The sequence below is a fragment of the Salvelinus sp. IW2-2015 genome, linkage group LG37 (genome assembly GCF_002910315.2).
Source record: "Salvelinus sp. IW2-2015 linkage group LG37, ASM291031v2, whole genome shotgun sequence".
NCBI lineage: Eukaryota > Metazoa > Chordata > Actinopteri > Salmoniformes > Salmonidae > Salvelinus > Salvelinus sp. IW2-2015.
In genome coordinates, this window is record NC_036876.1 from 7206817 (window position 1) to 7231544 (window position 24728).

The following is a 24728-nucleotide window of genomic DNA, read 5'->3' on the forward strand; positions in this document are numbered from 1 at the left end:
AATTGAGAAGATGTAATAGCCCTTTGCTTTGTGTTTTCTCCAAGTAAGGCCTAGATTTAAACAGATCAAGCGTTAACCGGTAATAGCCTACAACCGCATAGCTGATGTTTTGACGTGTCGGAGGTGTTACTGCGTTGGAGCTATCCAATCGGTGAGCAGCTGCTCTTGTGATCATTGTCACAAAGCCACACCCATCCCACTTGCATTAGAAGTTCAGAACGAGAAAGAGTATGCTATATAGAAATAATGATGGTCAAATTGAAAATCATTAAACTAAATAAGGGGGATTTATATCAGCCTAATCGAGGTGTAGATTATGTCTCACATTCCAGAGTTTGAACTTGTAAACAAGGCTGCATGGGATTTCTCTTAATGCGTTTGCGTGCAGCAAAGGTATAATGCTGGGAGACGCTTGTGGATTTGATAGCTCTAACACAGTTCCACCTCCGACACGTAAAAGCAACCACTATACGGGTGTCGGCTAATGCGAATCTGATAGAATCTAGCCCAAACTGAGCACAATTTTCCATTGTACATTTTTCAAACTACCACATGTTGGAACTTCACTAGTCTGACAAAAATGGAGCAAGACTGTCTCAGCATAAAAATGTGCATATGAGCGCTTCTGTGGTCTTACTAAATCATCCAAAATGGAGTCAATTTCTCTCCACTAATTGCATGTTACAACAAATTGACTATTAGCTGACAATCATGCGAACCAGTGTGTGTGTGTGTGTGTGTGTGTAGATTAAACTAAACAGTACACAGAAACTGAGAAAGAAGAAAATCACAATATATTATTTTCCCCAACATGCTTTTCAACAACACCAATAAAAACAATAAGTTACAATGTTAAAAAGTAGGCAACATGAAGGGCACAACACACACAGGTAATGTGAATAGACACAGAAAGTGGAATTTAAAGCAAAATCATTTTGTACAGAAATTAATGTCCTTACTTTTGTACTTAACTTTGTCAGTTACCATTCATTAAAGTGTTGACTAGCTCAAAAATTAAATTTATTAAACGTAACCAAAAAATACCATGTAGTAATTCAATTAAGTAAGTGCTGTGAACTTCAAGATTTCCGCTTTGGAACTTGTTTGCAATTAATCTCTTGTGGTAAAACAAAACAAAAATAAATTGTTGACCTGGGCATGGCAATGTTGACTGCAATCTGTCTAAAATTTTAAAAAAGTAAGAAAGAGCAAAGTACCTGTCCAATGTGTAACATGTAAGCACATAGCTGTCAAAATCATTTTTAAAATTTCAAATCAAATCAAATTGTATTGGTCACATACACGTTTTGATAGCCATGTGCTTCCATATGTTGTAGAGGTGCTGAAATACAGTGATGCAAAGGATTTGGCATGGTAGCAAATTGCACTTGGATGCTATAACCTGAAGGAAATGTAGTATTTTTGCCCCACTAAACCACTCCAGCCGATGTCTCAGCATGGAACCGCTAATGCTCCAAATTACCACTAATTCCTTATATACTACATTACCTTAGTTCTGATGGATGAATGGCTAATCAAAGACATGGTATCTAAGTGAAAAGGGAAACAAGACACTGAGGTATCAGATTCTTTGGAGTACAGTCAGTGTGCACTGAATGAAAATTGTGAAAAATTCATCTAACTTTTGCCAAGTGAGCTGTGTCAATAAAAATAAAGCAAACAGCAAAATTATTATTAAAAAGGTGCAATTCGTAAGTTCGATTTTCTGTAAAGAAAGTTGACTCCAACGCTCCTGGAGAGCACTGCAAGCAACCACAAAGAATGAGGAGGAAGKGGGTGCACTACTTAACATGATTTTGTATTTGTTTTAGGTTGATTGTGGTTGTAGTTCCTCTTGTTGGGGCAGATAACTTACAAATTGCACCTTTAACCTCCTATCAGTACAACAATTCAATCCCTAATTATGTTTAAAGCTCATCCTTACTTGTTTTGGTGAAGGGACAAGTAGCTAAGGTTTAGTGAGGTGTACATGCATTAGACAAAAAGGAATTTGGTTTTAAGATACAAAATAGCACAACTGTGAATAGTTGCCCTTTGTAAAACCACTTAAATGTCACTGTGACATCACTGTAGAACACTTAGCAGCAGGAAAAGAATGTAGGTCATCAAGGGAACAAATCCATGTTCTATATTTCACACAGTAAACTCAATGAACAAGCCACCTTATGAAACATTTCTAAACTACTCAAATTTCAACCAGTTGATGTCCTAGTTCATAATTTAAAAATGTTACCAAAGTTACCATGCCAACTATATTTGATATGAATTTGAAATCTTGACAACGCTAGGTAAAAATAACCTTCTGGTCTTTGTCTGCGTTTGTATTAGCCTCATAGCCACGCAGCGCTATCCAAAGCAGTAGTACTCATCGGAGTCCACTCTGAGTCGCATTGTTGGCTTGCTGAAAGTCTCGTCCTCTATAACAGGTTTATCAGAGAAAAGATCAAGGTCCGTCAGAGAAGTGTGTTCCGAAAGGTCTTCGGCTAACTCATCCAACGTATCCAGATAGCTGCCCACGGATATCCCGTCCAATCCATCGCTGTGTCCGTCGTGCAGACTGGTGAAGCTGCCGCGTGAAGAGGTGTCATCCTGGCTGTCCAATAGGCTGTACAGGCTGCCTGTCAGGCTGCTTTCACGACTGGCTAGGCCCTCCTTGTCATCCATCACCCATTGGATGGATTCGATGCCGTCGTTGATGGACATTAGCTGCTGCATCAGCTTGACATCGATGGCACGGAGTTGGGCCTGCGTTTGGTGTGAGAAGGAGATACATTTAAGGCCTTTATCATTATAGATTTGGAATAGAAACTGTACAACTTGAAACCCACATGTATTATAAAGTCACACAATATTACACTTCCAACAAGTAGGCCTACAATCTTATTTGTTTTTTTAAATATATTGCTTTCCTATTCCATTTTTGTGAGATGCCAACACCAGCATGTCTTTTGGTAATGGTGAAAAGCAAATTGCCCCTGGGGATAGTAAAGACACCACTCTACTCTTTGGAAATGACATTTAGACAAAGACAAACAGAACAGCATGCCACAGGAAATCCTTCCATCCTTGGCATGTAACAGTAGGGTCTGTGACTGCATAGAAGGACATTCTCGCCCAGATGCCTATACAGTACCACCATTGATTTACCACCGCAACATGACAATCCCCATAGAGTAGATGTGGGGGAGGTAGCCTATGGTCTCATTCTGAAAGATTCTCCCAGGCTACCAGRGACAAATAGCCAGACATTTACCCCAATGGACAGTCAGTGGCAGCAGTRAAAAAGAATTACGCCTGATGGCTGATACAATGTTCCGAACAACTGGCTTTATAAAACAGAGCCCTTTCCTGGGAGTGAATCGTGACAGGCCCCGTTTAGCTCATAATTCTGCCAGTGTTTGCTTTTTTAAGTCTCATTACAAACTGATTGAATACTTATGTAAATAAGGTATTTCTGTTTTTTATTTTTAATACATTTGCCAAAATTTCTAAAAACCTGTTTACATTTGTCATTATGGGGTAGTGTGTCGATTGATGAGGATTTTTTTTTTTTTTCATGCATTTTAAATAAGGCTGTAACGTAACAAAATGTGGAAAAAGGGGAAGGGGTCTGAATACTTTACGAAGGCACTGTATATATATATTTCTTGCTGATATGAAAGATATGTTCCTTATGTTTCCAAAACCGTAAAGCAAGCGATGCGTGTTAACATTTATAGCAAGTGTCAGGGCTCTTAKCAAAACTCCCCCAGCCAGAAGATACTATTGTCAAAAGGCGCTAACGGTAGTTAGCATCTATGAATGGGCTAACATTTTATACAGTATATCTCCATTGCCTTGCGATCAGCATTATAAGTGATCCATAAACTTCTGAGAAGACAAACGTATAGCCTATGAACACGAGGGCAATAAAGTTGGATTGCCATCAGGCGTCTGGAAGTTATTGCATAACATGCTGAGTTAAGATATCACAGGTCAGTGAACTTTCAATATTGCCTAAAGCAAACAGCTGCAATAACCTTGGACAACAACCAGACTACTGCAGCTAAAAGCTCTTTTGTTAGCTTGGGTAAATTCATATACATTAAAACCAGTAGATAAGTGATAGCGCTGACGAATCCACGTATTCCTATGGAAACTCCCGATGGCGCATGAAAGCCGGAAGTATTTGAATTTGAAGCACGCCATATTGTTGAATGGGGCTGAATGGCAAACATTTGCAAAGGCGGCTGTAACTAGCAAAGGATCACGGTCGATGTAGTCGTTTTCATCCTGCTTAGAGTTGCTAGATGCACACAACATCTCCTTAGGTGCACGTGCAATGAGTGTTCATGACGGAGTGGTCTGTGTCAGCACATGGTCCTGTGTGACGACAACTGTAGTAGTCTAATGAATCACTATTTCATTAAATATCTTGAGTTGTTGTGAAATAATTCACTGCGAGGATAGAACTTGATCATAATAAACTAATTTTAGAGCCCAAAGTGCCCATCTATTATTTATATATATTTTTTTACCTTTCTTGCGATCCTAATTTACATATGCTTTCTAGGGAAGACCAGGGCTTTTGGCACCGCTCGCTTGCAACCAATGATTTATATACACACTAGATGACATGTTGGGGGTGCTGTCTTGAAGCCACCATGCCTCCATCTTGGCACTCCCTCACCGTTGTTAAAAATATTTTGGAAGCTATAGAAATGCATTTACATTCTACATTTGTTTTTGCCACATTTATTCTATTACAGACACCTTAATGCATATTATGTGAGCTAACCATACAAATAAAAAATAAAATAATATATTTTAACAAATGTCCTTAAAGTATATATTTTTTAGATTACTAATGTTACTGTCTCCACTACACCAACAAAATGCTAAAATACATGTTTATTTGGTCTTTAATTGAAATACTGTGGAGTTCCATTCATTCCTATGGATGACTGTTCCTACTGGGGAGTGCCAATATGGCTGACCAGCGGTTCAAAGCCTCTCAATGGCCATTACATATCACCCGAAATCCAGGGTTTATATATATCATTGGTTGCTATGCAGTAGCCGATTAGCAGAGACTTCACGCTCCAGACCAGACACTAGGGGCCCAGTGTAAATTGCACTTAACGCAATGCATCACTGAATATAAAGAAAGGTTTTGAAAATGCAGTGAACTGACTTGAAAAAGCCTGGTCGAATTGCAACAGTACCTGTTTTGGATGTCTGCTTCAGTAGTCAAAACACGTTATCAAAGGCTTACTGTATGAAGTACAGGAGGCTGGTGAGGGGAGGATGGCTCATAATAAATGCTGGAACGGAGCCAATGGAATGGCACATAAAAAATATGTGTTTGATGTGTTTGATACCATTCCACTAATTCCGCTCCAGCCATTACCACGAGCCAGTCCTCCCTAATTAAGGTGCAACTAACCTCCTGTGGTATGAAGCAACTCACTGATCCAAACCGACAGGGACAGACTGAATTAAATATATTTGGAGACGCATCTTTAGGACAATCACTTACCATTTCCTGTCTCAAAAATAACATCTTGCTCTCCAGTCGTTTCAAATCAGCAGAGTTCGACTGGTTTTTCGGTGTCGCCGGTTTTGTATCCTCATGTTTGTCGTGATGATTATTTCCTCCTGCAAGGGAACGAATGAGACTTTCAGGAACTTTGCGACCCAACTTTGTCTCAATATCTTTAAAATCGCGTAAGACGTGTTCCCCGTCCATTGTAGAATTACAGTAAGACTAGGCCTATAAAACGAAAAATATATATATGCTACGTTTTTCAAAATGTGCAATAGGAACAACCCAGAGAGCAAATTATAGGGTTCCTTGGCTTGAGGACTCGCGCTGACTTCACGTCCAAAGAAAATAAAAGGTCATAGCCTTGATGGTATTAAGCTTTCGAAAACCCTTCTTATCCGTAAGCGTCTATGAATGTTTTAGGATGGTCTGAGATCCGAGGTTGAAAGCGACTGCTAACGTTATATATCTATAGGCTCACAGTTGCAGAGAAAAGTAATTTAAAAACAAAGTTGCCCCATCCGATTATTCTCACCAATTCAAAATATAGAGTGCAATCCACAACAAAATAGATACATATCCCGTTATTATGACTACTGCAAAGCCACTACACTCATCCGTGAAAATTGTAGTTTTGAAGTCCCGTCCGCCGGTGTCAGTCGTGTCCACTGAAACAATAGTCGAACAGCACAGTTGGATAACAGCCACAGAGACACCCATATGGAGCTTATGACCCCAGACAGGTGGGACTTTGAAACCACGCCTGTTTGCTGTAATCGTAAGGCAACTGTCACAGCATATGTTTTGGTTTATTGTGCACAAAATACATCCATTTGGTAACCTACAGTAATTTACTAATCATCAGTTCAATCATACAAACGACTAAATTGKCATTTTATGCTAGCAAAGTAGGTTACAGTCAGAGTTCTTTCGTGCTGAATGTATTTTAATTCAAGCCAATGTCGTGTAGCCTAGGCCTATAGCCTATTTGCATATTTGTAGGCTACATCGTTATTAGGCTACAGTTTTATTATACCAGCATAACAAAATCAATACATTTGAAAAGATATCTTTTAAAAGCAAACTAATTAACCTAAGCTTGATCTACGAAAAAAGTATCAAAATGTATGCACTCACTACTGTAAGTCACTCTGTATAACAGCGTTTGCAAACTGACTAAAATGTTAATGTAAAATCTAATTAATGATCATATATGTATTCAAAGCAACACATTTTGCCTTGATTGACACTGTCCTCTCKCGCACTACTCTGTTCACGTTGTATTCAACTTCACTTCTACCACCTTGTGGCAATTCATGGAAATTGACATTACTTACACCAGAGTGGAAAAGTAGGCTATTCAACTTTTTAGYTATGACCCTGTTGTTTTTCTATTCTTTAAATGACATATAAGGAGAGTYCTTATGTATGAATTATGACATTACACTCCACAAGTGTTGCAGAAATTATAATAATACAAGAACAATTCTTAATCTTTTATTTTCTTTAATCAACTCATGTTTTCAATGGAATTAAAAATGTTCCATTTTGAACCAAAAGGATTAAAATAAAATGAAATATGTTTACACATTTACAGAAAATCATTGTTATACTCAGAATCTATAGTTATACAGGTCAAAGCACTCTGTAATGTAACTAATAGTAGAATGAGTGACAGGGTCAATTAGATTCCATATTATGAGTGATACAGTCAATTAGATTCCATTTTATGGACTACAGCAGTAGTGGTCAAACTTGGCCATGAGAGGACGGGCCGCTGTGTGCAGATTTTTGTTCCCGACCAGCATATGTAACAGGGTTTTATACTGTTACACATAGACGCACCTAATTCTACTCACACTGCCACCCTCCATCGCCAACATTAGGCCACTCCCGGAATACAGTTTGTGACGCATATTATACGGCATTCGAAACTCAATTTGAAATGATAAAAACATGAATTTGTCATCTAATTACATAACTGCAAACAATACAAAAGTATGGAAATATGTGACACTCAGCTAAGCCTGGATCAAGTTCATTAGTCAATAAACAAAAGAAAACGGACAAAAACAGGGAACGACTACACATTTTCTGTTGTGCCCTAATGAGCATGACCCTGTAGTTTCACATTCAGCTCAGACCACGGATTGGCTTTTGTCGTCGTCATAGCGTTGGTACTGTTCACCCAGCAGGGGCTGGCGGCCCTCCAGTTTGCTGTAGGAGCGGGCGCGCACAACACATGTGGTGGCAGCAAAGATTACAGCCACGATGACCAGGGCCGCCACCATGGCAATGGTGATGATCTCGGTCAAAGTGAAAGGAGCAGCTATAGTGAGGAGACAAGATTTATAACAGTTACATTTGTAATTGTATGGAATGTGACACTCGCAAAGAGTCACAGACAGATAGATGGACTCTAACCGTGGTTAAAAAAAATTAAAAAAATTATAATATATATATATATATAAATATATATATATATATATATATATATATATATATATATATATATATATATATATATATATATATAGAAAAACAAAAAAGTTTGGACACACCTACTCATTCAAGGGTTTTTCTTTATTTTTACTATTGTCTACATTGTAGAATAATAGTGAAGACATCAAAACTATGAAATAACACAAATGGAATCATGTAGTAACCAAAAAAGTGTTAAACAAATCAAAATATATTTTAGATTTTAGATTCTTCAAAGTAGCCACCCTTTGCCTTGATGACAGCTTTAGACATTCTTGGCATTCTCTCAACCAGCTTCACCTAGAATGCTTTTCCAACAGTTTTGAAAGAGTTCCCACATATGCTGAGCACTTCTTGGCTGCTTTTCCTTCACTCTGCGGTCCAACTCATCCCAAACCATCTCAATTGGGTTGAGGTCGGGTGATTGTGGAGGCCAGGTCATCTGATGCAGCACTCCATCACTCTCCTTCTTGATCAAATAGCCCTGACACAGCCTGGAGGTGTGTTGGGTCATTGTCCTGTTGAAAAACAAACGATTGTCCCACTAAGCACAAACCAGATGGGATGGTGTATCGCGTAGAATGCTGTGGTAGCCATGCTGGTTAAGTGTGCCTTGAATTCTAAATAAATCACAGTGTCACCAGCAAAGCACCCCCACACCATCACACCTCTTCCTTCATGCTTCAAGTTGGGAACCACACATGCAGAGATCATCCGTTCACCTACTCTGCYTCTCACAAAGAAACGATGGTTGGAAACAAAAATATCCCATTTGGACCAAAGGATAGATTTCCATCGGTATAATGTCCATTGCTCGCTTTTCTTGGCCCAAGCAAGTCTCTTCTTCCTATTGGTGTCCTTTAGTAGTGGTTTATTTGCAGCAATTCGACCCTGAAGGCCTGATTCACATAGTCCCCTCTGAAAAGTTGATGTTGAGATGTGTCTGTTCCTTGAACTCTGTGAAGCATGTATTTGGGCTGCAATTTCTGAGGCTGGTAACGCTAATGAATTTATCCTCTGCAGTAGAGGTAACTCTGGGTCTTCCTTTCCTGTGGCAGTCCTCATGAGAGCCAGTTTCATCATAGCGCTTGATGGTTTTTGTGGCTGCACATGAAGAAACTTTCAAAGTTCTTGAAATGTTCCCCATTGACTGACCTTCATGTCTTAAAGTAATGATGGACTGTCGTTTCTCTTTGCTAATTTGACCTGTTCTTGTCATAATATGGACTTAGTCTTTTACCAAATAGGACTATCTTCTGTATACCACCGATACCTTATTGCAACACAACTGATTGGCTCAAACGCATTAACAAAACAATGTGTCCTCAAGGCAAAGGGTGGCTACTTTTAAGAATCTCAAATATAAAATATTGTTTAACACTTTTTTGGTTACTACATGATTCCATATGTGTTGTTTGATAGTTTTGATGTTTTCTACAATGTAGAAAATAGTACAAATAAAGAAGAATCCTGGAATGAGTAGTTGTGTCCAAACTTTTGACTGGTACTGTTRAACACGTGGACCACATTGTTATATACATAGTAGATAAGACAAATATCCATAATGAATTTATATTGACAATACACATCTGGCCATCCAGCCTGTAGTTATATTGACAATACACACCTGGCCATTCAGCCTGTAGTTATATTGACAATACAACACCTGGCCATTCAGCTGTAGTTATATTGACAATACACATCTGGCCATCAGCCTGTAGTTATATTGACAATACACACCTGGCCATTCAGCCTGTATTATATTGACAATACACACCTGGCCATTCAGCCTGTAGTTATATTGACAATACACACCTGCCATTCAGCCTGTAGTATATTGACAATACACACCTGGCCATTCACACTGTAGTTATATTGACAATACACACCTGGCATTCAGCCTGTATTATATTGACAATACACACCTGGCCATTCAGCCTGTAGTTATATTGACAATACACACCTGGCCATTCAGCCTGTAGTTATATTACAATACACACCTGGCCATTCACTGTATTATATTGACAATACACACCTGGCCATTCAGCCTGTAGTTATATTGACAATACACACCTGGCCATTCAGCCTGTATAATATTGACAATACACACCTGGCCATTCAGCCTGTAGTTATATTGACAATACAACCTGGCCATTCAGCCTGTATATATATTGACAATACACACCTGGCCATTCAGCCTGTAGTTATATTGACAATACACACCTGGCCATTCAGCCTGTATTTATATTGACAATACACACCTGCCATTCAGCCTGTATTATATTGACAATACACACCTGGCCATTCAGCCTGTATTATATTACAATACAACACCTGGCCATTCAGCCTGTAGTTATATTGACAATACACACCTGGCCATTCAGCCTGTAGTATATTGACAATACACACCTGGCCATTCAGCCTGTATTTATTTGACAATACACACCTGGCCATTCAGCCTGTGTTATATTGACAATACACACCTGGCCATTCAGCCTGTATATTTGACAATACACACCTGGCCATTCAGCCTGTAGTTATATTGACAATACACACCTGCCATTCAGCCTGTATTTATATTGACCAATACACACCTGGCCATTCAGCCTGTAGTTATATTGACAATACACACCTGGCCATTCAGCCTGTAGTTATATTGACAATACACACCTGGCCATTCGGCCTCGTAGGAGTAGCCAAGGTTCTCAGGGGCTGTAAGAAACATCTCAGCGTTGGTCACTGGAGGCCAGAAGGGAACCATGTTGTACCCCCTGTTGTGACCAATGGGGGCATTCTCTGAAGGATAGACCGCAGAATCTGCAAAATGTATCAGCTAAGAGTCAGCTTCTGAACATATGGCCCTGATGTACAACAACAAAAAAGCCTCCCAGAGCTAAACAAATGTTGCATAGTGGTGTGTGTATTATGAATCTTAGTTTCCAAAGTAATCATGTAATTGATGTGTAATTACAATTTTACCATGTAATTTAGAAGTAACTACAAGGTAAAAAGCATCCTGTAAAATACAGCATATTCAACAAACACATACAGTGAGTGTACAAAACATTAGGAAATCCTGCTCTTTCTATGACATAGACTTACCAGGTGAATCCAGATGAAAGGTATAATCCCTTATTGATGTCACTTGTTAAATCCACTTCAATCAGTGTAGATGAAGGGGAGGAGACAGGTTAAAGAAGGATTTTTAAGCCTTGAGACAATTGAGGCATGGATTGTGTATGTGTGCCATTCAGAGGGTGAATGGGCAAGACAAAATATTTAAGTGCCTTTGAACAGGGTATGGTAGTAGGTGCCAGGTGCACCAGTTTGTGTTAAGAAATGCAAAGCAGCTGGGGTTTTCATGCTCAACAGTTTCCGGTGTGTATCAAGAATGGTCCACCACCCAAAGAACATCCAGCCAATTTGACACAACTGTAGGAAGCATTGGAGTCAACATGGGCCAGCATTATTGTGGAGTGCTTTCGACACATTGTTGACTCCATGCCCCGACGAATTGAGGCTGTTCTGAGGTCAAAAGGGGGGGGGGGGTGCTGCAACTCAATATTAGGAAGGTGTTCTTAATGTTTTCTACACTCAGTGTAGATTAGTTGGCAAAAGGATGGAAGAGCATCATATTTTAAGACAAGCAAGCATAGACAAAGATACTAGCACAGGAAGACAATGATCAGGTCTTGAACATGAGATCAGTAGTAGGATGGGATCTATTACCTGGGGCGTGCCTCCTGAGCCACTCGTCAAAGATGGCATCGGTGAAAGTGTGGAGCAGCACGAAGATGGGGTCGTTAGGCGAGAGGTGGGTCTGTCCGCCTGTTCCATTCAGAAACAGGTGGGCCAGGTTGTGAAGGCTCCGTACCACAGGGTCGTAGTTTCCCTGGGGGGCGCTATACCCTGCGCACACAACACAAGTAGTTTGTGGTTTAAATACACGGAATCATGCTTAATGGATGTGAAACTCGCCCATAGCATTTTGGGTGGAGTACATCAGTGACATCACACCTTCCCGGAGATCTAAAGCTCACGGAGTGACAGATTTGTCTCTTTCTCTGTTGGCMWYMKRMMRTSTGTGTGTGTGTGCCTGCATGTGTGTGTATGTCAGCATTCACAACAACCCTCAACGTTCAGTGTGTGTAAGCATCTGTACAGTATGTGTAGGTGTCTGTGATATCTGTGTGCATCAATGTGAATGACTGCATCTATTGGTGTAGACCAGCAATGCCCACTCACCCTCGATGGTGTTCCTGAAGCTCTCTGAGGAGGTGGAGTAGTAGGGAGGGGTGTCAAAGGTGTTCACCTGCAGGCAGTCTGCAACATCCTGGGGCTCAGGGAGACGCTGCACCATGGGGCGGGCCACGTTACCTGCTGGGTTCCTCCTGATGGGGGTGGTCTCAGTGTCTGGGGGGGAGAGGGGAGAGGGTTAAGAGGGGTCTCAGTAACCTGGGCTAATAGAGGCAATAGTAAATAGGCTTGGGAAGTTGGCAAGTTCTAAAGGACACACCCAGGCCCAGTTTAAATACTATTTAGATGCTCCTTTCTTTCTTTCTTCCTTCCTTCCTTACATTCTTTTTTCCTTCTTTCCTTTCTTTCTACTTCCAACCTTCCTTCCAGTAATCACCCTATTGGAGAAGAAGGTCCAAGGCCCCCTCCGCTTTGAAACCCTAGTTTCAAGTTTTACTGTCACATTCACAAGTACAGTGAAATGCATTTCTTGAAAACTCAAAACCCAACAATGCAATAATCAATAACAATGTAATACTCGGAAGAACACACAAGAAATAAGAAGAAATATGAAGAACACAATAAGAAAGTAAACATAATATATACAGTTCCTGTACCATATTTACAATGTGCTGGGATACTGGAGTGATGGAGGTAGATATGTACACACCGCCTGATATAGATGTCCTGGATGTCAGGGAGCTCGGCCCCAATGATGTACTGTACTGCAGCGCCATTCGATTGAGGGTGGTGCTATTGCCATACCAGGCAGTGATGCAGCCAGTCAAGATTCTCTCAATGGTACAGTTGTAGAACACTTTGAGGATTTGAGGGTCCTTGCCAAACTTTTTCAGGGCGAGTGTGTTTGGACCATTTTAAGTCTTTAGTGATTTGGATACCGAGGAACTTGAAGCGCTCGACCTGGTCCACTGCAGACCCGTCGATGTACCCGTTTCCGGTAGTCCACAATCAGCTCCTTGGTCTTACTGATGTTGAGAGAGAGGTTGTTGTTCTGGCACCACACTGCCAGGTCTCTGACCTCCTCCCTGTAGGCTGACTCATTGTCGACGGAGGTCAGGCCTTTCAAACAATTGTGTTGTCAGCATACTTGATGCAGTCGTGGGTGAACAGGGAGTACAGCATGGCGGTGAACAGGGAGTACAGTGTAGCGGAGGTGATGTTGCCTACCCTCACCACCTGGGGTCGGCCTGTCAGGAAGTCCAGCATCCAGTTACAGAAAGAGGTGTTCATGTAACGGATGTGAAATGGCTAGCTAGTTAGCGGTGGTGCGCGCTAATAGCGTTTCAATCGGTTACGTCACTCGCTTTGAGACCTTGAAGTAGTGGTTCCCCTTGCTCTGCCACGGGCAGAGTGGAGCGATGGGTAACAACGCTTCGTGGGTGACTGTTGTTGATGGTGCAGAGGGTCCCTGGTTCGCGCCCGGGTCGGGGCGAGGGGGCGGTCTAAAGTTATACTGTTACATTGATGCTGTTGACCCGGATCACTGGTTGCTGTGGAAAAGGAGGAGGTCGAAAGGGGGGTGATTGTAACGGATGTGAAATGGCTAGCTAGTTAGCGGTGGTGCGCGCTAATAGCGTTTCAATCGGTTATGTCACTCGCTTTGGGACCTTGAAGTAGTGGTTCCCCTTGCGGCCTTTGTGGAGCGATGGGTAACAACGCTTCGTGGGTGACTGTTGTTGATGTGTGCAGAGGGTCCCTGGTTTGCGCCCGTGTCGGGGCGAGGGGACGGTCTAAAGTTAAACTGTTACATTCAGACCCAGAGTCATAAGCTTGGTGACGAGCTTGGCGGGGACAATGGTGTTGAACACTGAGCTGTAGTCAATGAACAACATTCTCACATACTGTAGGTATTCCTCTTATCGGGGAGGGTGGAGAGCAATTGAGATTGCGTCATCTATGGATCTGTTGGGGTGGAATGGAAATTGGAGTGGGTCTAGGGTGTCTGGGATGGTGGAGTTAATGTGTGCCATAATCAGCCTCTCAAAGCACTTCATGATTACAGAAGTGAGTGCTACAGGGCAGTAGTCATTGTGGCATGAAGCCTTAGAGTTCTTGGGGATAGGAATGATGGTGGTCATCTTAAAACATGTGGGGATTACAGACTGAGACAAGGAGAAGTTGAAAATTACAGTGAATATGCCTGCCAGCTGTTCTGCGAACTCGCCCTGGAATAACGTCGGGCCCCACGGCCTTGCGAGTGTTGACCTCACTCACGTCGGCCTTGGAGAGCGAGATCACCCAATCCTCTGGGTTCACAGCCCTCACACCCGGAACAGTGTTGTTGTTGTCAAAGCGTGCAAAAAATGAGTTTGTCTGGTAGAGAAGCATCGTCGTGCAGATCACAGTTAGGTCTTCCTTTGTAATCTGTAATGGACTGTAGCCCCTGCCACATGCCTGTGTAATATGAGTCCACCTTATTCCTATTTTGTCCTGTTGCTCATTTGATGACTCTGTGGCAGTCATAGCGAGACTTCTTGTACTTGTTCATGTCCTCAGCCGTAGCCTCAGGGTTGTCTACAATAGCTCTGTGTGCGGTAGCCATGTCCTTTAGTTTAGCTCCAACCTTGGTGTTAATCCAGGGCTTTTGATTGGGGAAGCAGCAAACCCTCACCATGGGGACAATGTCGATGATGCATTTCCTAATGAAGCCAGTGATAAAGGTGGTTAGCTCGTCAATGTTATCGGCGGAGTCTTGAAACCTATTCCAATCAGCGCTAGCAAAGCAGTCATGTATCTTAATCTCTGATTCTGGTGACCATTTCTCAACGGAGCGAGTTACGCGTACTTCCTGTTTGAGTTTTTGCTTGTAAACAGGAAGCAGGAGTATGGAGTCATGATCTGATTTTCCGAATGGTGGACAAGGGAGGACCTTGTATGCTTGCTTGTGGGTAGAATAACAGTGGTCTTTATCACCCCTAGTGGTGTTGGAGAAGTGTTGATGGAAGTTGGGAATCACGTGTCTTAGTGATGGGGGAACTAAAATCGCTGGCAACCAGAAAAGCAGCCTCTGGACGTAGGTTTTCTTGCTTTTTTCTTGCTTTGTACAGTTCGTTAAATGCCAGCTTGTTATTTTTCTTGTCCTGAGGTGGAATGTAAACAACAGTCACAATAATAGCTGAAAACTCCCTTGGGAGTGGTCGGCATTTGACCATCAGGTATTCCAAGATGGGTGAACAGTGGGTTGAGACTTCCACCGCGTTGGAGTTAGCACACCAGTTGGTGTTGATATAGAGTCAAACCCTTCCCACCCTCAATTTCCCCGACTCCACTGTCCTGTCCGCCAGGTGAATGGAGAATCCATCGAGTTGGATAGCCATGGGGGGTATCTTGTCCGACAGCCATGTTTCCGAAAAGCAAATAATATTGCAGTTTCGAGATTCCTGTTGGTAGCAAATCCTCYATCGGAAAATAAAGTAAAAATAAACTACACAATAATCCAGTGGTGGGCCGTCAGGGCCTGCAAGGCCTTCTCTGCTGGCCTAAACATCATTAGAATATAATTTTTTTTTTAAATATATRTTCCCACAAATATGTATTAAATTATTCCCCAGAGTAAGAGTTATACTCTTCATTTCATAGCTTTCCTCTTGGTTGCACTGCTTCCAGCCCCAGGTTGAGATTTGGAGGGCTGGTCTTTATGTTAGATCTTTTATCCAATCATATTCAGCCATCATGTGTTGCCAGGGGTCTAAAATCTGCCCTCAGGCCTTCAGAATCAACAGTGCGGGCGCTTGTAGCTTATAGTGAATGGAAATTAAAATTTTGTGTCAACCAATCAGCTTTAGAGTTGGCTATTGTACGCCTGCTAGCTGGCTCCAGTGTTACACAGGAGCCAGCTAGCAGGCGTAGTGCGTGCACGTCTTTTGATTGGATTACCAATATTGAGAGGCAGGTCCTACGGGCAGGTCTATGCAGATCTAGGAAACTGAATTTGATAAACGAATTAATTCGCGTACTACCTAAACTGTTTTTTGAACCCACAATGGCGGAAGGAGGAGAAGATATCGATTTGGTCGAGGATATAATTATAACGCCATTCTCAAGACGAACTTTTCAAGAAAAGTTAGACATTGTAAGGAGAGGTCGCCCGACGCCACAAAGCCTGTCACAGGCGGGAAAGGGGTTCGTTCGCTCGCCACTTTCAAAGTTTCAACTACGAGCGCTNCGCCCGACGCCACAAAGCCTGTCACAGGCGGGAAAGGGGTTCGTTCGCTCGCCACTTTCAAAGTTTCAACTACGAGCGCTGTCAATGGCTCACAGGCTCCGAGAAGCACTGCAAACTGTACTGCTGGGAATGCCTATTATTTGCAAGTGATCGATTTGGTGTTTGGAGCCACACTGGCTTTGCAAACTTGAGTTGTCTGTTAAACACTGTTTACCCAAAAATGTCAATTTGTCAATTTCAAGGTGACGCAACGCCTGGTTATACTGCGTTTCTGTCTAAATGTATAGTGTCTAGAGCCATGACATCATAATGATGGTAATAAGAGGTGGATTAATTCGGGTGGGACGGTGTAGTACCTCACTGAAGGCCTAGGCCCCAGGCCCACGGCACGCCACTGCAATAATCACAAAATAGCTCAATTGGGTCGGAGCTTGCCAAACGGCGGCCATCCAGTACGGCACCATTTTTGTCTCGTTGTCAGACAAGGTGTTGCGCCAATAGCACCAAAGTATGAATAGTGAACCGGGCGTAAGCAATGATAGTAATGATAGTAATCAACAGGTATCATAATATGGAATGGTGACACTGAGGTGTCCCTGTGAGCATGTTTCTATAATTTCAATGACTTTTACACATTTTAACATTTGAGGAGGGTGAGCTGATCCTAGATCTGTGCCTACAGGCAACTTCTACCCACCATATAGGGTGTTATCTTTAAAATTTGGAAGGATATAAGCGCACTACTGAATGCTTACTGTTGCAGATGGTTCCCAGTGTGTCATAGTCCTCCACACTCTCACAGATCACCCTCCAGTTGGAGAAGATGGAGTTGGTYCTGATGGAATTCATATTGAGGTTGCTCCTCGCTCCCAATAAGTCATCTGTGCAGATGTCACAGGTGCTTCCACCAATGGCAAAGTTCCAGTAGGGCAGGGCAAAGGAAGGGTCTTGCAGCATATCCTAAATTGAGAGTAGGGTTAGAATGAATTACATAAAGGGCACACAATTACAATAATTAGTTTGTGCAATTAGAAACCACAATAATGAACTGCAAATAAAATTGTTACAAATGGTCTTGGAGAAGTATATAGTGCCTGCATTATTTTAATCCAGCAACATACAACATAGCTACACCTGATTCAACTTTTTCTATTGTATGAAATAATGATTTGTCTTTATTGCTGAGGCCTAATATAGCTGGCCTACGGACATCCAAGATGAAGATCTTTCAAAACAATACATTTACATTTACATTACATTTAAGTCATTTAGCAGACGCTCTTATCCAGAGCGACTTACAAATTGGTGCATTCACCTTATGATATCCAGTGGAACAACCACTTTACAATAGTGCATCTAACTCTTTTAAGGGGGGGGGTTTAGAAGGATTACTTTATCCTATCCTAGGTATTCCTTAAAGAGGTAGGATAAAGTAATCCTTCTAAACCCCCCCCACAATAAACAGTCTTTGTCAGTAACGCCAATTAGTAACGCATAATTCAAGAAATAACTTGGGCAACAGATGCTCTTTTGTGCCCTATTAGATGGGAAATCTAGGCTCAGACTAGTAAACGCTTAAGCACATTTTCTGCAAAGCTTGCTTGATTATGGTACAACATTGCTTCATCTCTAAAGATATCCTCACCCTTAATGCGGCACTAATTCAAGCAAACAATAGGGAAAGTGAAATGACTATTGATGGGTAATAAATAGGCCCAGCCTATAGATTAAAATGGATTTTGCTGGTGGTGAAAATCCATAATACCATTAGATAATGGACTATTATATTGTGATATCCAATTGAATAGTAGGCACACTAAAAAAGTAGTTATTTGCATTATTATTGACTATTTCAGTTCATATTACATGCAGGGACATGCTGTAATTGCTGGTACCCCCATCTCACCTGCATGTCSCGCTCAAGTTGGAGCAGGTGAAACCTGTGCCAGGTCACAAAACCGGGCCCTTCGTGAGAGAAGTCGACTCCGCCAAAGCTCGGCTGGCCGGCCCCCAAGAAGGTCTTGCTGACCGAATAGTAGTGGGTCCACACAAAGTAATTGTAGATGGTGATGTTCTCAAACTGCGGGGTGTTTCCATCGGGTCCGAAGACATCCTGGTATCGCCGCGTAGCTATCACAATGTCTGGATGCACSGTGCGCTTGGCCTGGTCAAGTGCGGTCACGAAAGCTCGCTTCTGATCCGCACTTAGCTGCATCACGTTTCTCCGGACTGAAGAATTAAAGAGAAAAATAACATTTGATTTTCTTAGTCATTCATGCGTTAATGAGCACATTCTTTTGTGGAAAGAAGTTAAGAAATTATTGGGCATGTAGCCTATCCGCAGTCACCGTTCATCTTTACGCATACACCATTGCCTGAATATGAGGCAAAAAGGTAATTATGTCAAACATAAAATGCAGCTATATGTAACGACATTCGTGTCCTTTCAAAAAAAAAAGATTGTATGCTTTCCATAGTCTGTGTAGAAATGTGGCTTTCATCCAGTTGAGTGTCAGTGCATAAAGTCAACCTTCACTCAGGGGTAGACATAACATAGTAAACGACAAACTGGGATGCAAATTTGTGTGATATGTTACATTTGGTATAATATTAATTTGTGTATTTCCATCATCATATGATATGTTACGAATTACAATTAATATAATATTGTAATGAAACAGCAGGGAGCAGGTCTCGAACCCTCGACCTTCTAGCCCGAGGTCCGGCGCGCTATCGACTGTGCCGCAAAAGCATGATCGTGCGGCAGAGTCGATTTCCGCGGTTATAAACCCAGGGTCGTTACATTACTCCCTCCTTTCAAAGAGCGCGTCCTCGCGCTAGCTTGCGACTCTACGTCTTACAGGAACGCGCTCACCGGCCAAGCACACGCACTGTCTTGGATGCAAGGTCCGATCACTTCTGACACCAATGTAATGAAACAGCAGGGAGCAGGTCTCGAACCATCGACCTTCTAAGCCCGAGGTCCGGCGCGCTATCGACTGTGCCGCAAAAGCATGCTCGTGCGGCAGAGTCGATTTCCGCGGTTATAAACCCAGGGTCGTTACAATATGTAACGAATTACAATTCGGACAATATGTTATGAATTTGCTATATATACATATTATATGTTTCCAATTCCAATTTGTTGTGGCTATGTTAGCTAGGTGGCTAACGTTAGCTTGGCTAGGGGTTAGTGGCAGGGCGGGAAATGAATGGCATGGTGGGACATTAATACCCATCACCCGCCAAATATGGGTAGATTTTGTTATTAGCGGGTAAGAATGTKTATTTCACCAGCCACGTTGGCGTGTGATCACACACAGCATTTGGGAACAGTTTTTTTCAACCCAAATGTAGAAGTTGGTCGAATTGACCTGAAAGGCTACTAAAGTGTGACTTTGTCCTCCTGTTTCTTGGCTAGTTACATTGTTTTGTTCAAACACTAGATTGTTTTTCAATATTAGTTTTGAGTTTGCTGCAACTGTCTGCTGGTAGAGCAGACATGAGATTATCATCTCTGACAGACAGGGAGTGCCGTTACCATGGTAATGGCCACCCCTTAAAGGGGTAGTGGAACATTTTTATCAAACCTAATGACTCAAATATTTGGGGGTAAATTGTGCTTGATTGAACATGGAACATTCCAAAAACGTTTTATTATTAAAACGTTCTTATCGTTAAAACACTCAAATAATTGTATTGTGGACCTACATTTATTTTTGTGCTCCTAAATATCAATTTATATACATAGTCCTTAAAAAAAAAATCTGCGTTAAAGCACTGAACTAATACTAATAAAGAAGCCGTATCACTCAGCATTTTGTGGCAGGGCAGGCACTTTGTTTATTCTTGATGTTCATTTGTAGAACTGTTTACCTGTTTTACTTTTTACTATTGTATCTAAATTATTTATTTTAACATACATTGGTTGAAAGACATTACTTCTTACTACTAATACATTTCTTGTTTTAAAAACATTAAAAAGCATGCTAATTTGTTATTTTTCCACCCTGGTTAGGGGTCAGAGTTAGGTTAAAGGGTTAAGGTTAATTTTGGGGGATGGGTTAGCTAACATGCTAAGTAGTTCCAAAGTAGCTAAAAAGTAGTAAGTAGCTGTAAACTTGATAATTAGCTAAAATGCTAAAGTTGTCCGTGATGAGATTCGAACTGTTTCAAATTCCTTATAGTAATCAAACCAGACGGCACCATTTTTTATTWATTTACGGATAGCCAGGAGCACACTCCAACACTCAGACATCATTTTCAAAAGAAGCATGTGTTTAGTGGGTCTGTCAGATCAGAGGCAGTAGGGATGACCAGGGATGATATCTTGATAAGTGTGTGAATTAGACAATTTTCCTGTCCTGCTAAGCATTCAAAATGTAACGAGTTCTTTTGGCTGTCAGGGAAAATGTATGGAGTAAAAAYTACATTATTTTCTTTAAGAATGTAGTGAGGTTAAAGTAAAAGTAAAGTAGCCAACGTTAAGTAGTACTTTCAAGTATTTATACTTAAGGACTTTACACCATAGCTTATTTTATTCAACAGATATGTGGACTGGTGATTTAAATTAAATTGGTTTAAGTGTGAGATTTACCACTCCACTTAAATGAGACACATAATTGAGATGACCTATGCTGTTTCGATTGCGTAAAAACATTAAATCGCTTTATACTGGAAACTGCAACATTTGTTTATTTGTTTTAAAGTGGGATAAAAAAAAACGTACCGACAGCGACGGGTTGGTCACAGTTTAACCCGGCCAATCCATGCATACAACGGCCACAATCATAACCGGTGAAATTCCCGTTGCACTGGCAGGTTCGGTTGAAGTAGCGGATGGGCCAACGTTCACGGTCATCCCGTCCATCGTGGGGGTACTGGGGGCCGTGTGGACTTGCGTCTACCGCTATCGAAATACACTGTCCACGTCCTGTGCCGGACCCGCAGGCGTCATTCGCGACCCCAAACGGGGATGGACAACACTGGCCACTCCGAAGTCCCTCCAGAGTCACACATTCCCTCGGAAACTGCCCGCGCACAAACAGGGCGCCGAAAAGCACCAACAAACCGTACTTCCACATAGGCAATGAATAGGTAAAAAGACGCACACCAGAAAGTTAGCTAAATGGAACAGTGGATCGACGAATTCTCTTTATTCAATCACACTCTAATAGAAGTCAGTACCTTACTCGAAACCACATCACTTCATAGTTGATTTTCAGTGCGCACTTGTGTCCTCTTGTAGGCAACTAATTGCCCACACACCATCCAAATAAACCTCTAGRCTTTAAATACCACATTAGCGCATGACTGGATGCCAGGATTTCTGATCCCCTCGTGATCACATCACATTTCCTAAGGGATTGATAGGGATAGAGGCTAGGCAGTCATGCACACTGTTTTACTACGATGAGACACACCAACATTCTGAGAAGGATATTCTCAGGATATTTGAGAAGAATGTGATTTAACATGGTTAGAAGTACATAACATGTACATAACATAGGCCTAAAACAGAATTTAAGCACTTATGTCACCTGTGCAAGCTATTGAGTTAATGCTGTCCTCCAGTTTTCACCACATCAATTCATGTTCATGAACTTCTAGACCAATTTCACCACATTTTGTCAAAAGGTATTACACTTAAATTTACATGGCCAAAATAGTATTTTCCTGACGGGTTCATTGAAATCCACAAATTGGTATGGCAGGTGGTCTCTAATGGTATCCTAGGCCTGCCACTTTATGAAGTGATAAAGTACACTGCAATAAAACTGTTGCCTGCTACTTGGTTAAGTGTCACTTAGAATAAAATGGAACCACATGTACATGTTATTATGCCTGCATATATTTATGTGGATCTTACCACTAATAAGACCCACTCATCTTCATGTTATTTTCTAAGAGATAGSCCACCTAGGTCTGACTATCATTGAAATAGTATTAATATCATTACGATATAATCATAATATTAGTAATTTTCTAAAAAAAATAACAGTTGTCAATTGTGATGTATCGCTTACTGTCACACATCTGTATCATAACACCTAGTGTCATCAGTTCAGTTTGTTTATTTATTTGCACAGATAAAACTTTTTATACAAAGTTAAAGGTAATACAAGGTATGCAATGAATGGCCTCTCCTTTAGATAATTCCTAATTGTTTACACAGGTTCATGAGTTCATGTTAGAATGTGAACATGCTACCAAAGTCTTTTGACTTCTCACGCAACATCCCTTCCTCCCTACCTACACAGTTAAAAATATGTWAAAAAAAATACTTAACTGTTAATTTGTACATGTTTTTTCTGTGTTTATGAATAATGGTAGAATACTGTGAAATGACAGGGATAAACTTATATTTAACTTTCGTCGAGTAGAATAATAGGAAATGTCAGTAAATGCGAAATACATMAAACTTCCTGTATTTTTACAGACATGCATCCCCTTTTCGCAATAATAAGCTGTAGAAATACAGTAATATGCATTATAAAGAAACAACTACATTTACCATTGTTTTATGGATTTTACCTTTAGTTTTACATTCTAAATGCAGATAATTATAGTAAAAAAACGATTTCTGATGTTTATAAACAGTATAAACCTATGCAAGAGAATGTAAAAAGAATGCTGTCGTCTGTGATTATACTGATATTGATCACTACATTACAAACATTAACTGTAAAATGATGAGTATTTACAATACCTCAATGAAAGTGAATGCATATAATTTAACAGATACTGACTGTTATTTAACCGATTAAGCCAGTTCATTTACTATTTATGAATTGTCAAGTACAGTTTTTTAAGGATAAAAAAATGCATAAAGCTATGAAAGATAATGTAAAAAGAATGATATTGTCTGTCATGTTACAAATGTTGATCACTCTATTACAAACATAGACTGTGAAGTTATGGTCAAGTCACCATCCTCTACATCACTCTTCGGAACTATTAAAAAGGTTAGTGTAATTAAAGACTCGTCAATATTCCACATTGCATTTAACCATTTCCGTTAGAAACCATTTGACAACGAATCAGAAACACATCGGAGGCGTCATTCAAACGCCCGCGCACACAACTGTCGCCAATTGTATGCAGCAGGCAAAAGGTGAGCATTACCACCAAACGATTGTTTAACATAAAGTTTTAAATAGTTGACGAAATTGCTAGATGTGCAGTTCGTTAACTTTGTGTTGTATTTGCTAGTTAATATCGTGGAGTTTGTGGTTGGCAGCTCGTGAGCAAGATAGCTAGCTAATACCCGGGCTAGAGTTACCAACCAGACCATGGCTAGCTAGCAGCAAGCCAGCTATGATAAGCAACCGTTTTTTGTAACATATGTTGACAGTTAAAGATTTATTATTTATGAATTTTGAAGCATTGACATTCAGCTATTTAGTTAGATTGCTAGCTGCATTTCATAACCTAGCTAGTGCGCTAACTTGCTATCTAGGTAGTTTGCTGTAAACCAATCCCACCTGAAAACATATATTTTCTCTCTCTTTCTCCTTCAACAGTTAACTACTTGAATTGGAATTGAGGAAATTCCCTGCAATCTTCAAACTGAAGTAATATTCATAGCTAGTTTAGTTTAGCAAACTGAATAGTTTAGCATGGAAGTACAAATAAATAATCGCTGTTGTCCCCTTTTGAAGTCCATTGTCATTAATCAAGCAAATCAGAACGATACACTTCAGTAGTTAATTGGAACCAAGATTAAAATCTACAAGGGACTTTTTTTCTTTGTTAAAAGTAACGTAAACTCACTCACTTTTGTACATCTGACCGTACAATTGACCTTATTTTAGTGCCCCATTAACGTTATACTTCCAGATCAACTGTAATGTCAATACCATTGTAAAGCATAATTTCTCCCCTTTCCAACAGAATCAATTACATGACCCCCACGCTGCCCGTTTCTGCATGATTCAAGAAGGCAATGAACTCCGTCGGGTCTTTTTAAAAATGGCGGGTGGGGAAGCGAAACTAATGCGTGATAGTGAGAAGGACAGATGTTGTGTGGGAAAATTGCTTTTTTTCACTCGATCTGTCCAACTTATCACCTTATCGCCTCTAAAATGTAAATAAAACACTATAAAGAGTTTATATAATGTGTCATTACATACCTATTTGAAGGTTTGTGTCGAATTTGAATCGGGTTTTTAGGGCGGTGCTAAAGTGATCTTAGAAGTAAACAGCGGCTTTGAGAATGATGATCGCATGCAATGATGACGCAAAAAATGACTAGGTATCCCCCCTTACCCCGTCACTGTC

General features: G+C 40.9%; 2 protein-coding genes across 2 annotated transcripts; both read right to left on the reverse strand.

The window, feature by feature from the left end:
* Positions 1–772: 772 nt before the first annotated feature.
* On the reverse strand, positions 773–6256 carry LOC111960332 (leucine rich adaptor protein 1-like). The gene is made up of 2 exons (XM_023982299.2): positions 5540–6256; positions 773–2766 (listed from the first exon to the last, which is right to left on the reverse strand). The coding sequence occupies exons 1-2, from the start codon at positions 5747–5749 to the stop codon at positions 2368–2370; spliced, it is 609 nt and encodes a 202-aa protein (XP_023838067.1). The 5' UTR covers positions 5750–6256; the 3' UTR covers positions 773–2367.
* Positions 6257–7249: 993 nt separating this feature from the next.
* Positions 7250–21718, reverse strand: LOC111960425 (5,6-dihydroxyindole-2-carboxylic acid oxidase-like). Its single transcript, XM_023982418.2, has 7 exons — positions 21178–21718; positions 18355–18677; positions 17204–17408; positions 12272–12439; positions 11756–11935; positions 10697–10843; positions 7250–7874 (listed from the first exon to the last, which is right to left on the reverse strand). The coding sequence occupies exons 1-7, from the start codon at positions 21530–21532 to the stop codon at positions 7684–7686; spliced, it is 1569 nt and encodes a 522-aa protein (XP_023838186.1). The 5' UTR covers positions 21533–21718; the 3' UTR covers positions 7250–7683.
* Positions 21719–24728: the final 3010 nt, after the last annotated feature.